Source organism: Typopeltis vanoorti, chromosome 23 (genome assembly GCF_054136105.1).
Source record: "Typopeltis vanoorti isolate ZY-2024b chromosome 23, IOZ_Tvanoo_1.0, whole genome shotgun sequence".
NCBI classification, from domain to species: domain Eukaryota; kingdom Metazoa; phylum Arthropoda; class Arachnida; order Uropygi; family Thelyphonidae; genus Typopeltis; species Typopeltis vanoorti.
Window position 1 is genome coordinate 87,818,556 of NC_143571.1, and position 12,632 is coordinate 87,831,187.

The 12,632-nt window shown below is 35.0% G+C and overlaps 1 protein-coding gene across 2 annotated transcripts in view; it reads left to right on the top strand.

The window, feature by feature from the left end:
• Nucleotides 1-12,632, top strand: part of LOC150094045 (uncharacterized) — a 1,005,660-nt gene that overhangs the window by 968,215 nt on the left and 24,813 nt on the right. For both annotated transcript variants that reach the window (XM_090412663.1, XM_090412664.1), the window contains exon 39: nucleotides 6,040-6,249. In XM_090412663.1, coding sequence (XP_090268789.1) covers nucleotides 6,040-6,249 — 210 coding nt within the window. The remainder of the gene's footprint in view (nucleotides 1-6,039; nucleotides 6,250-12,632) is intronic.

The window sequence follows — 12,632 nt, forward strand, 5'->3', positions numbered from 1 at the left end:
ACAATTTGTTAATAGGTGAATATGTAGCTGTTAAATCATATTTCTTTAAAATTCTTGCGATAGGTTCTGAAATACCAGAGATATAAGGAATAGGTACTCGACGTATTGAAACTTTGTTGTTTTGTGGAGGATTATAAGAATTGAGAAGATGTTGAGTACTTTTTTCAGAAAAGCCATTGAGTTTCATGTGTTGTTGGATAGTAGAAAGTTCTTTCTGTAGATAATCAAAAGTAGAACAATTAGTTTTGGCTCTTCTGATGAGATTCTGATCTCCGGTATTTCAGAACCTATCATCAAGAATTTTAAAGAAATATGATTTAACAGCTACGTATTCACCTATTAACAAATTGTCTTCTCATTTTCCTTCTCCTAAAGACAAACGCTCAACTTTATCCCTTCCTGGAGTTTATCAAATTCCTTACAACTATGATCTCTTCTATTTTGGACAGACTGGATGTTCTCTTGAAAAAAGAATCCAAGAACATCAATCTTCCATTCTTCACAGCAAACCTGAAAAGTCTGGATTGGCTCAACACGGGATTGAAACTGACCACAGCATCTTTTGGCCGAGGACTCGCCTCTTGCATAGATCCTGTTATAGGTTTGAACATTTGTTCAAGGAAAGCGTGGAGGCCTTGCTCCATCGTCCCAACCTGAATCGTAATGACTGTATATCTATATCAAAAATCTGGGAAAGTCTAATCAAGATTATGTCGAGGTGCATAGGATCAATATATATATAACAATAAAAATATGATATAATTAAAGAAATTTAATAACTAGAAGCTGAGAGATACCAAAAAAAAAACAAATCTATTTATTCTTTCTTTTAAGATTACCTGACAACGTTCATGTTCAGCATTCGTTGTGAAGAATTTGTGGAGACTAAAACACACAATGTTGGAGTAATTATTCTACTCATAATTATGAAAATAACACTTGATGTTTCAACCCCTGTATCGAGGTAGTTGTCAGGAAAACATATATAAGCACAGGACACAAGCTACATGACACTACACAAAAGTAAGATACATCTAAATGTTTTCTTAATTGTTTACTCTAGCCTGACCTCTGGTGGAAAAAAAACATATTTATATATTTATTTAAATTAATGGGATATTAAATCTCACATTGTTTTAAAACCGAATAAGAAGCTCAAAGATCGGAATCAAAGAGTTTCATGCGGAATATAGTAACTATAAAAGTATCAGCAACTACTAGCATAAGCTAAAGCTCATAGTCCATGTACATAGTACAAACTACGGCAACTCGTAGCAAAGGTGGAGAAAGTTCTGATCGCTATTCTTAGTATTTTCAATAATGTAAAACCCATCTCCTAGGAGATGTATGATGTTATACATTATGGTGGGAGGTCACTACCCAGACTGGTTTCGATCTTTATTGAGATCTCATCAGTGTGTAGCTAGACCAAAATAATACTAAGGGTATAGCAAAAAGAATTTATATACTCTGCTATATGAGTTATCAAAAAGGCACCCATAAATTATTTAAAATAAAGAGCCAATAGGCTTCGTTTTGGTGATGTAAACATTATTTAAATTAAGGGGATATTAAATTCCACATTGTTTTAAAACCAAATAAGAAACTCAAAGATCGGAATCAAAGAGTTTCATGCCGATATTCGGCATACACTTTTTACATAGTAATATATATATACATACATGATTAATGATCAGCACTGAAATTATACTTCTGTTTGTCAATTCTTCCTATATCCCAAATTTTTTTAAGCCCTTCTATCTTATCAAGAATAAATATCCTGTAGGTTAGTATTTTGTTGCATTCAACAGACATAGTACTCTTCTTATAATATAGAGGAGGTTTCGTTTTTATTCAGGAATAACTGAATTTTTACTCACTATGTTTATTCTTTCCAAAGACTGGAATGAACATGCCCAATATAGTGAAAAAACATCCCATGCCTTACTGACAATGTTCTACAGATACAAGAAAAGCATCATGAACTTCGTAACATGTACCCTCAAGGGGTGTACAGGATATTATGATAGTACTAAATGAAGAACTTACATTATTACTAACTTCCTAACAAGTAGTTTTTATTGTATCACTAAATACAGTACAGTACAGAGACATTTACAGCCTATATACTATATTTATTGACAATTAGAGAAAACTGAACTGAAAGTAATCCTACGTAATGATAAACAGATCCCCTCCCATGTACACGACGCTCCATACATACAAGCAAAACAATTTTATTTTCTACTATGAAGCACAGTATCTAACTAAATACATTAGTCCTAACATCTTACAAAATTTTCATTTGCAGAAAATACATGGTAATAGTTGTTTATAATGCAGTTATTGGGGACAGAAAGAGACTTATGCAAAATAAATTTTTATCATCAAATTGCTTAGCAGGGTGTACAGAAAATCATGGTAGTATCACAAGAAGCTCTTCGAGGAACTCTGTTATGCAAATTACAACAAATGGGGATGGATATGACACTGGATAAGTGTCATATCCATCCCCATATCATATCAATAAGAACGTGGACAGATATCAAAAAGTGGCATGTGTGTGTGTGTGGGGGGGGGAAATTGAGTTGAAACAGGTGACTAGTGTATGCCACAAGGTTTGGTGCTTGGACCACTGCTGTTTAATTTGTACATAAATAATATAAGAAGAAGAAGAAATAAGAATATAAGAAGGGATGCTTAAGAGCCAAAGCTATATAACTGAGAGGAGCCCTCCACATAGCCTTCAAAGGAATGCGGAAAACCGACCGGGGCTTCTGACCTAATGTCCAATCCTCACCTTCTCGTGGTGCACCCTGTTAGGTATCTACCTGGATACTGAACAGATGAGGATGAACTGGCAATTTGGGATTTAGCCGACCAAATTGTATTCTTATTGACTTAAACCAAAATTTCAAATGATGGTACAACATGACAGGATTTCATGCCAGCTGCGGCAACGCCCAGTTAAACAAGGCCCCGTTGTTTTCGCCAGGGAACTAGGACAAACAGCGAAAAGCCAGCTACTGGAACAAATCCTAAAACTTACCCCCAACTCAACATTACCAGAGTTCAAGATCGGTACTATCAACATAAGAAGCCTGAATGACAAAGAAATGGAGCTGGCTGAGGAATTAGATAAGTACCAGATCGACATAATAAGGTCATGGACTGGTTATTACTAACACCTGTTCCAACATAAAAATGTGCACAAATTCACATGGAGAGAAGAGGCAAGGAATAAGAAAAGTCTCATAGACTATGTTATTGTTGATAGTGATTTTTCTCCCTGGTGCAGGACACCAGAGTATATAGAGGATTTGAAATCGGAAGTAATCCCCATTTAATCTTGAGCAGGATAAAATTAAATTTCATATTGAAAAGAAGAACATGTAAGAAAGTTCTAAAGAGAATAAAAGTTGAGCAGCTCTCAGATGTGAACTGTAGACTAAAATATACAAAGATTATTGAAAAACAAAAATGAAAGAGTTTGAGAACAGAAACCAAACCTTGGAGATTCAGTGGCAAGCCTTGAAGAAAACCCTGATTGATTCAGCCAGAGAGGCATGTGGTGAGGTTCTGTGCAAGGATAGAAAAATCAGAACTCCATGGTGGACATAGGAAGTTAAAGGGGTAGTAAAGGAAAAAAAGAAAGTATATCAAAAGTTCCTGGCAAATAAGTCAGCTTGTGCTCTTAGAGAATACACAGACAAATGTAAGAAAGCTAAACACTGTGTAAAACTGGCTAAGCAGAAGTCATGGGAGGACTTTGGCAAGAACATAGACAATAAATATCAAGAAGGTAGCAAGATATTCTGGAGGTTGTTGCCCCCTAGTGTGTGTGTGTGTGTGTGTGTATATAAAACATTAAATTAACTTCAGAACTAGAGATTAACGGCATTCTCTCCTTCTTAGATCTTTAGATCTAAGAAGGAGAGATCACCTGATTATAGATAGATCACCTGACTGTCTTAAATTTTCAATTTTTCGAAAAACCACCCACACTGATAGATATTTGCATGGTTCTTCTCATCACTTCCCTCCTCAGAAACTGGGCATCATCCCCACCCTTGCCCATCGAGCAAGATGTCTCACTTCCACAGAAGAAGACCTACAAACAGAGCTTAACTTCCTGAAAAACACTTTCTTAAGTAATGAATATTCATCTCGTAACATCATTAAATGTTTGAGACCATGCCAAGAACCTCGACAAGAAGATGAATCCAACCCTATCGCTCATATACAGTTACCATTTATCAGCTCTCTTACCGCAAAACTATCTAGGATTATGAAGAAATTCAATATAAAGACCGACTATACTACTCTGCCAAAAAACTTCGTTCTTTTCTGAGTCAACCAAAACACAACCAACTGCATTTTCCTGGTGTTTATAAAGTTATGTGCGACTGTGGTCGACCTTATTTTGGCCAGACAGATAAATCTGTTTCACTTCGTCTTGAGGAACATAGACGTGACATCTCCTACAGTAGAACACAAGCGAGCGCCCTTTCCAGCCATGTGCTCTTCTCTTCAAACTCTAACCTCAAAGAATGGCAACACCAAGTTGATTGGGAGCACACAACCAATTTATTTATATGTAAGGATGAATTTGAAAGACGTATTATAGAATCGAAAGAAATAGTTCTGGACCCTTCACGCTTGAACAACAATCTAAGCTATAATTTGCCTGATTCACATAGCGCAGTAATCCAATACTGGCGCTCTAAAATTAGCTATCACACACATTCTACTCATACCAACAGTAGCACGTGGTCACCTATTCAAATATGACTGTTACTATTCTGTTTCTTTTTATTAAGCTAGAAAGTCCATGCTTTTTACCTTGTTATTTTTATCAGTCTTATGTTATTTCTTACTCACCTGAAGCAGTCGGAATACCGATGAAACTAGTCATGATTTATTAAAGGTTTTTGTTATACTTTGTCGGGTTCTAGTCAGTTAAATTTTAATCTTATAAATGTATACATCCCGAGTCAATCCTAATTGCAACAATATATATATATATATACATAACTTGAATCAGTTTGAGTTTCATTTGAGATTTTCTAAATTATTAAGATTATTCTCAAATGCTAATTTTCCAAAATTTTATCAAAAAAATTGAACTAACATGCAGTATATACTTTGTGAAAATGTGCTTGTCTGATGTGAAAGGAGCCTACGTATGGTAAAAAACGAGTTTTGCAGTCAGCGTAGAACATGCAGAACACCACCTGGTGTGAACACGTTATTGAAAATTCAGATAACGTTGTGCAGAGAGGGGGAATTGTCACCTCTATTGTTCTTCTCTTGAATTTGCTCTGAGTAAGCAGAATGTAGATAGTGGTTTGTTATACCAATGAAGATAGTATAATTTATGTTTTCCTGATGAAAACCAATTTGTATCTGTTATAAAATATAATTAGAGTACTAAAAAGATATCTTGAATGTTTGGAGCAGTTAATTTGAAAGATTGTAAAAAGAAACAAGCAATAACAGAATGGTATTAGAAAATATTCAAGAGGAGTGCAATCTAGAATTTTTATCACTACTTGCAATATAAATTGCCTTCCAAAACTTGAAATATGTAAAGGAAGCTATAGTATTCTCTATAATAATCCCGTTGCATGAGAGTGATGCAAAGATTAAAGTGCCTGACGTCAACCTATCAGTATCTCTGGAGTGATGATGAAGATTTGGGGAAAGTTGATAAGAGAGTGCATACAGAAATTGGTTAACAGTAAATTTTTACTTTTCAATGAATAGCATTGGTGTACTAATGGAAGGTCATGTTTGAATAAACTTGCTCACATTTTATAGTAATATAGCAGTTGAGTTAGATAAGGAAAATGCATATTCCATGATATTTTTGGATTTTGCTAAAGCTTACAGGATAATTGTAAAGCTGAAATGAACACTTCTTGATGATTCTGAATTATCGGAGGTGCATTCATACTAATTGTACATTAAATGATTCAATATATTTGACTTATTAATTATTTTTCAGAAACAATTTTTATTGTTTTACTTAATCAATAGCCTAGAAATCGAATATTAAAACCATTGAGAGAGCCTGTATCTCTTGAGCTTCCTATGAAATCTGAAAACAAAAATCCATGGGGAATTCCTCCATCCAAACCCTGGAATCCTGAGATTGTGCCTGAAGACATAAGTTGTGTTATATGCTTTGAAGATATGACTCCTAAGAACTCCTTCAAAGCTGACTGTGGTCATTCTTTTCACGATGGGGTAAGTATCACACTGAATATTTTAAAATTGAATATTTTATTGTATATCACATTTATCATCTTCCAACTTCTTATTAAGAAGTTGAAAGATGATTCATTCCTACTGAATGAATCCTTCCCTCCAATGCATTTCCCAAGGAATACAATGCACAGACCTTCAAATCCAATGTGAACACATTCCTCGTTCCCAATTCTTTTTCCATACATGGTACTAATATACTATAGGTTAACCAACAAACTCCTACTCTTGTGTATGGACCCAACATAAAATTTGCCTATTTAAATCATAACTAGCTTCATATCCATCCCTGTTTGCTCAAATCTATGTAGTAAATTTCTATTTAGTATCCTAATTAAGATGCCTTTGCAAACTTCAACAGTATCATCACATTTTCATTTCATTCTAATAAAGTTGCCACTTTATTAGAATGGGGAGTAGATTACTAAGTCAAGACCTTTAAAAGCAATGCTGTGCTCTGTAACATCGCTATCACCTATTTCTGAATTCTGCCTTTAATGACCTTAACTGCCACACTGTACATAATGATCAGTCTAAAGTTTACCACTTCTGTCTTGGAGTCTCCTTTATGTGGTGGAACAATTTTGTCTCCTTTGGGACTGCCAAAGCTGAAACTTTAAATTAAACAGCCTTGGTCAGAAGCACTATCATTTCCTTTATGCATTCTCATAATGCACAAGCTGATATCCTGTAGTCATATTGATATTAAGATTATTCAATATCCTAAATGCCTCCAGTTTATCTATCTCTGTTCTCACATATGTCTCTGCAATGCCTGTGCATGAGTATACACATTTCCAGTAATAACTCAGGAACTCAACTGTTTCTTCTTCTATTAAAGTTTATCTTTCCATTGCCATTCTTCCTTTTTGTATACTTTTCTTTTCAAATTCTTCATTCTACTTCTGAGTCTTATTTCTCACTTTCCTGTTCTCTTTCCTCACCACTACTGGGATGTAATTATTTATTCAATGAAGTCAAGTCAGTAAATTCTCATTTAAATTTGGGCAATGAGTAAAGGCTCCTTGAAGAAGTGTTCAAATTTGTAGCAGCAGCATATAAGTAGGTGAGTTCTTGACCAGAAGATTCTATTGTTGGTGTCAATGCTCTGCTAAACCAGATTTCTTATTAGTAATACACAACTTATGTTCTAGTCATTTTTTTTTTTTTCCCACAGGGCTGTGTCCAATTTGTCCAAAATAGAAGAGGTGGCAATCACACAGAACTTGGTTCATACCTGCTAGTGAAAAAGGAGATTCCATATCCTTAAAAGAAGGCAGACAACAGAAGAGATTATTGATGGGAATAAACATTGGTGCTAGATTGTACTTTGAATTTTTGAAATTGGTTCAGAGATACCTAAATATACATCATCATCAAATAACATCATCATCAAATTCTTGACATGTACCCTCAAGAGGTGTACAGGATATGATAGTACTACATGAAAAATTTACATAATTACTAACTTCCTATCTACAATTTTCCTCCAAATCAGTCTATTACCTGTCAAGACGCCAATATTATCATTATCAGATCTTATATTTCTATCGTCTAAGGCACATTGTGCCATATCAATCCTATATCTTGGTCTTCCTTGGTCATTTTCCTGCTAACTTGGCCGAGAATACTTGTTTTGCTAATCTTTGCTCGCCCATTCTGTTTAAGTGATCATACCACCTGAGATTAGCTCTGCTAACACATTCCTGGATGCTGACAATGTCAAGTTCTTTCCTAATATCCTCATTTTTAATATTGCCATTTCCATTGATGCCATCTGTTCATGCCTCTAATCTTTCTCAGGACTCTCATATCTACGGTCTCTAGTCTTTGGTCAAGTGTTTTACTTCTGACCCAGCTCTCAGATCCATAAGTTAAAACTGGTTTAAACACTGTCTTGTATAATTTAGTGTTCCGACTAATTTCTCTCTTATTCCATATGAATTTATTCAATTGACTTCCAACCATACCAGCTTTGTTGATTCTGTTGTCTATTTCCATATTTAATTTACCATCTTCACTAAAAATCGTGCTTAAGTAGCTGAAATGTTTTACTTGTTCCACAGGTTATCCATTCACAACACAGTTGACATTTTCAATGCTTCTGTCTGTTTTCGTTGTCTTTGTTTTGTTATTGCTGACCCTCATACCATATCTATTACAACAGTTATTCAGTTTAGTCAGAGAATCTTGCAGACTTGTAGCGGATTTATTCAGAAGTCTAACATTGTCCGCATAAAGCAAAGAGCTGACATTAACATCTCCAATTCTGATATCATGTTTAATACCACTTTCCTTCATAATGTGATCCATATAGATAACAGACGGGATAATGTACATCCTTGTCTCACACCAGATTTAACATTAAACCATCTTCCAGTACATCCTTCAATTCTAACTGCCGACTTACAACTCAAATATAGACTAAGTATTGCTTGATATAATGCCCCATTAACACCATATAACTATAGCGTATTGAATAACTTCTCTCTGGGCACCTTGTCACATGCCTTTTCCAGATCGACAAAACTTAAATACAGATCTTTGTTATATGCCCATACTTTCTCAACTATTTGTTGTAAAGTGAAGATCTGATCCTGACAGCTCTATTTGGCCTGAATCCAGCTTGTTCTTCACCAAGCTTTTCTTCCACAATTCTTCTCAACCGTTTCTCAAGTATACTTGCATAGATCTTGATAGGAACACTCAGTAGGGAAATACCTCTATAATTCTCACATTCAGTTTTATTTACCTTTTTATATATGGGTACTATGAGAGCTCTACTCCAATCATCGGGAATTCTTCCCTCTGTCCAGGTTTTCTGAACTATGCAAGTGCAGCCACTGTAAGACTCTTATACCACCATACTTCAGCATTTCTGGTTGAATATCATCTACTCCTGCTGCCTTTCCACATTTCAAGCCTTTGATGGCTTTTTCCACTTCAAGAATGGATATGTATTCCTTACTGTATGCTTGTTGAGTGTTTTTTACCACTGTGCTATCACTGCTTGTTTCATTTAGCAATTTTTCGAAGTAATTACTTCGAAAAATTACTTCAAGGATATCTTTTTCTCCTGTTTTCATGTCACCTTTATCATCTCTAACTCCTTTTTCTGCACTCTTTCCTTCATTTCTAAGCTTCTTCAACAACCTCCAGAATAACTTACTACTGTCTTGATATTTATTTTCTATGTTCTTGCCAAAGTCCTCCCATGACTTTTGTTTAGCTAGTTTTATACCGTGTTTAGCTTTCTTACATTTGTCTCTGTATTCTCTAAGAGCAAAAGCTGACTTATTTGCCAGGAACATGGATATTTATTTTTGTTAGAAAGGTTGGTAGAATTCTTTAGGATTGTGGCAGATGGTGCAGATATCATTCATGTAGCACACCCTGAATGATGGTTAGAGTTGTATAGAAGAGAAGAGAATTTCCTCTAAATGTTCGAGGTAAACATTCACTAGTTCCAATAAGAGTAAACTTCCTAGTGAAGTAGGTTTCAATCTGCTTGTAGAGTATATTTTGGTAGATAAAGTAGCCAGAGTGGATGATGAAGTCAAATAATCTGTCAGGCAGGAAGGATTGTGGTAGCAAATGAAAGGAATCACAAAGAGGAATGTTTGTGAATTAGAATTCTGTGTGAAAACTACATGAAAACCATAATTCCAGTTGGTTGAAGAGATAAGTTTTTTATTTCAGCCAGAAAATCTCAAGAATGTTTTATGAACAAGTGGGAATTGCCAGTTTGAGAGTAGGTCAAGATGAGAGTTTAGCTATTTAAGTTGGAGAATCAATGCAGTCCATGATGGGATGAAAGGGAATACCTTCTTTATAGCTCTTCAGAAGACCATAAAAAGGCAGAGGCTTATCTGCCAAACCAAACTGTACAAGCAGATTGAAGGCACCTCATTGAGAAGGCCCTCTCACTGTTACTAGCAAATTTTTACATTGAACATTTTGAGGAAATGCTCTTCCATAATCCCAACTTTCATTCCAGATATGCTACATGGATTATGTCTTTGCCATTTGGCCCCATCCTGCAGATACCCTACACCTTTTGTAACTAGAATAAATATCCTACATCCCTTCATAACTTTACCATGGAAGTAGAAAAGGACACTAAACTAGCCTTCGTAGACATGCTACCCTACTCTTTCTGCTTAGATAGGCAGAAAACTATGTTTTCTGCCTCTCTAAAATCTAACTGTTTGCAGTAACTAACTACGTCTATTTACTGCAGACCTACCTTCACTGGCCACTACTACACAGTAGAATTCTGTCATCCATCTGAATAAAATAGCATCATAAAAACTTGACTAACTCAACCTTATGCTATATCTGCGACGATCTAAAACTAGTTTTAGATCGTCTCAGATATAGCATAAGGTTTTGACCACTACATACCTTCTTCCAGCAACCCAGAACCAGTATGGAGAGTTCCACTTCCATATATTTCAGGTATCTGCAAACCAATTTCAAAAATCTTCAAGAAGTTCAATCTAGTACCTACATTTGTTTTCCTATCAACAATTTCCTCTTGGCTGCCTTCCTCTAAGGGATAAACTATATCCATTTTCTCTTCTAATTTGGGCATTCTCTGTAAAAAACATCACAAGAACACAATCCTGTGTACTAATCACCACGGCCTCTACAACTTTCATTGCTAACAAATGCAGTTTTGTCTTATCTTTCACAACAAAGAACCCACTTTTTTCCATTCTTAATTTCTCTAAGTCTTGCTTATCCTACCCGTAGTATAAATGTACTATAGGTTAACAATAACTGTCTTTTATGGGTAGGAGCCATATAAAAAATGGCTAATCAGGATGAGACATAACTGTGTTTTTTTGGTATTGAAACTGACTAGGTTATCATATTTTAAAAAATCTAAATAAATAAAAATAAAGTTTTATAGTGGAACTACATTAAACACATCTCTGCAGTCTTCTTGTATTGAGGTTCTGCCATCATGTTTTCTAGATGCTATGTAGGTTGCAGATGGGTCCTCTAAATTCTTGGAATTACTAATTCACCATTCTTGTTTAGATTCGGATGGTATTTCACAAGCTTCCTTGAACTTTCTCTTAAACCAGGTTTTGGTGCGGTGAAGGGACTTGATGCCTTTCCAGTTGATTCTGTAACAAGTTTGAAGCTGATGGTCTGACAGGCCTATTTTATCATAGGGGAGGAATTTGATGTGTCATTTATGTTCATCTTTTCTTATTGGGATGGTCTGCCCTGTTTCACCTATGTAGGGTAGATTGCAGGTGCACTGAATTTTGTGAACAGTAGAGTAAGGGATCTTTGGGTGAGCTGAATATACTTTTTTAATTTTGCATGAGGTTTGAAGGTTGCCTTAATGTTTTATTTATGTAGTGTTTTATGTATTTTTTCTAATATTCCCCTAACGTATTGTGCAGCTATAGCATTTGTAATTTTTTTGCTTTTAATGGTATTATTGTGGAGCATCTTGTGAACTTTTTTTTGCTGTTGTTGTTGTAGCCATTTATTTAGATTTTTTTTTATCTGTATATCATTATACTTGAATGTATAAAAAATTATTTTATTTTGTTAATTAATGTATATTTTTTATTGATTATTATTTATTATTTTATTTATTTATTTTTCACAGGAGGTCAGGCTAGGGTAAACAATTAACAAAGCATTTACATTTATCTTACTTTGTGTAGTGTTATGTGGTTTGTGTCCTGTGCATATGTATGTTTTCCCTGATGATGACTTCGATACAGAGGGCAAAACATAGAGAGCTATTTTCATAATTAGAAGTAAAGTAATACTCCAGTGCATGTGTTTTTGTCTCTATAAATTCTTCAATTCTTCACAATGAATGCTTCACACTGTGTAACCTTAAAAGAAAGTAGTATATTTAGATTTTACAAAGGCTTTCGATAGATTGTCACATGATAAACTAGTAGATAAGTTGGAACAGATGGGGTTGGATAGTAAATTAGTGCATTGGATTGGAGATTGGCTATCTGCTAGATATCAGCAGGTTGTGTATGGGAGATCATACATCAGAAGAGGAAAGTCACTAGTGGTGTGTTCCAAGGATCTATTTTGGTGCTATTGTGGTTTAATTTCTATGTAAATGACTTTTGAAAATACTTAAATAGTGATGTACTGTGTTTATAGATGATGCAAATTTGGGGATAATTATAAGTAGAAAAGATATTGTAGCTTTGCAAGAGGACCTAAAGAGGCTTTCTGAATGGGTGAGTGTGTGGAGATGTCAGTTTAATGCAGCAAAGTGTATGGTTTTAAAATTTAGGAAGCAAAGATGGAATGCCAAGTATAGGATTAGTGACGATATTTTAGAGAAGGTCGAGGAGATGAAAGATTACTTG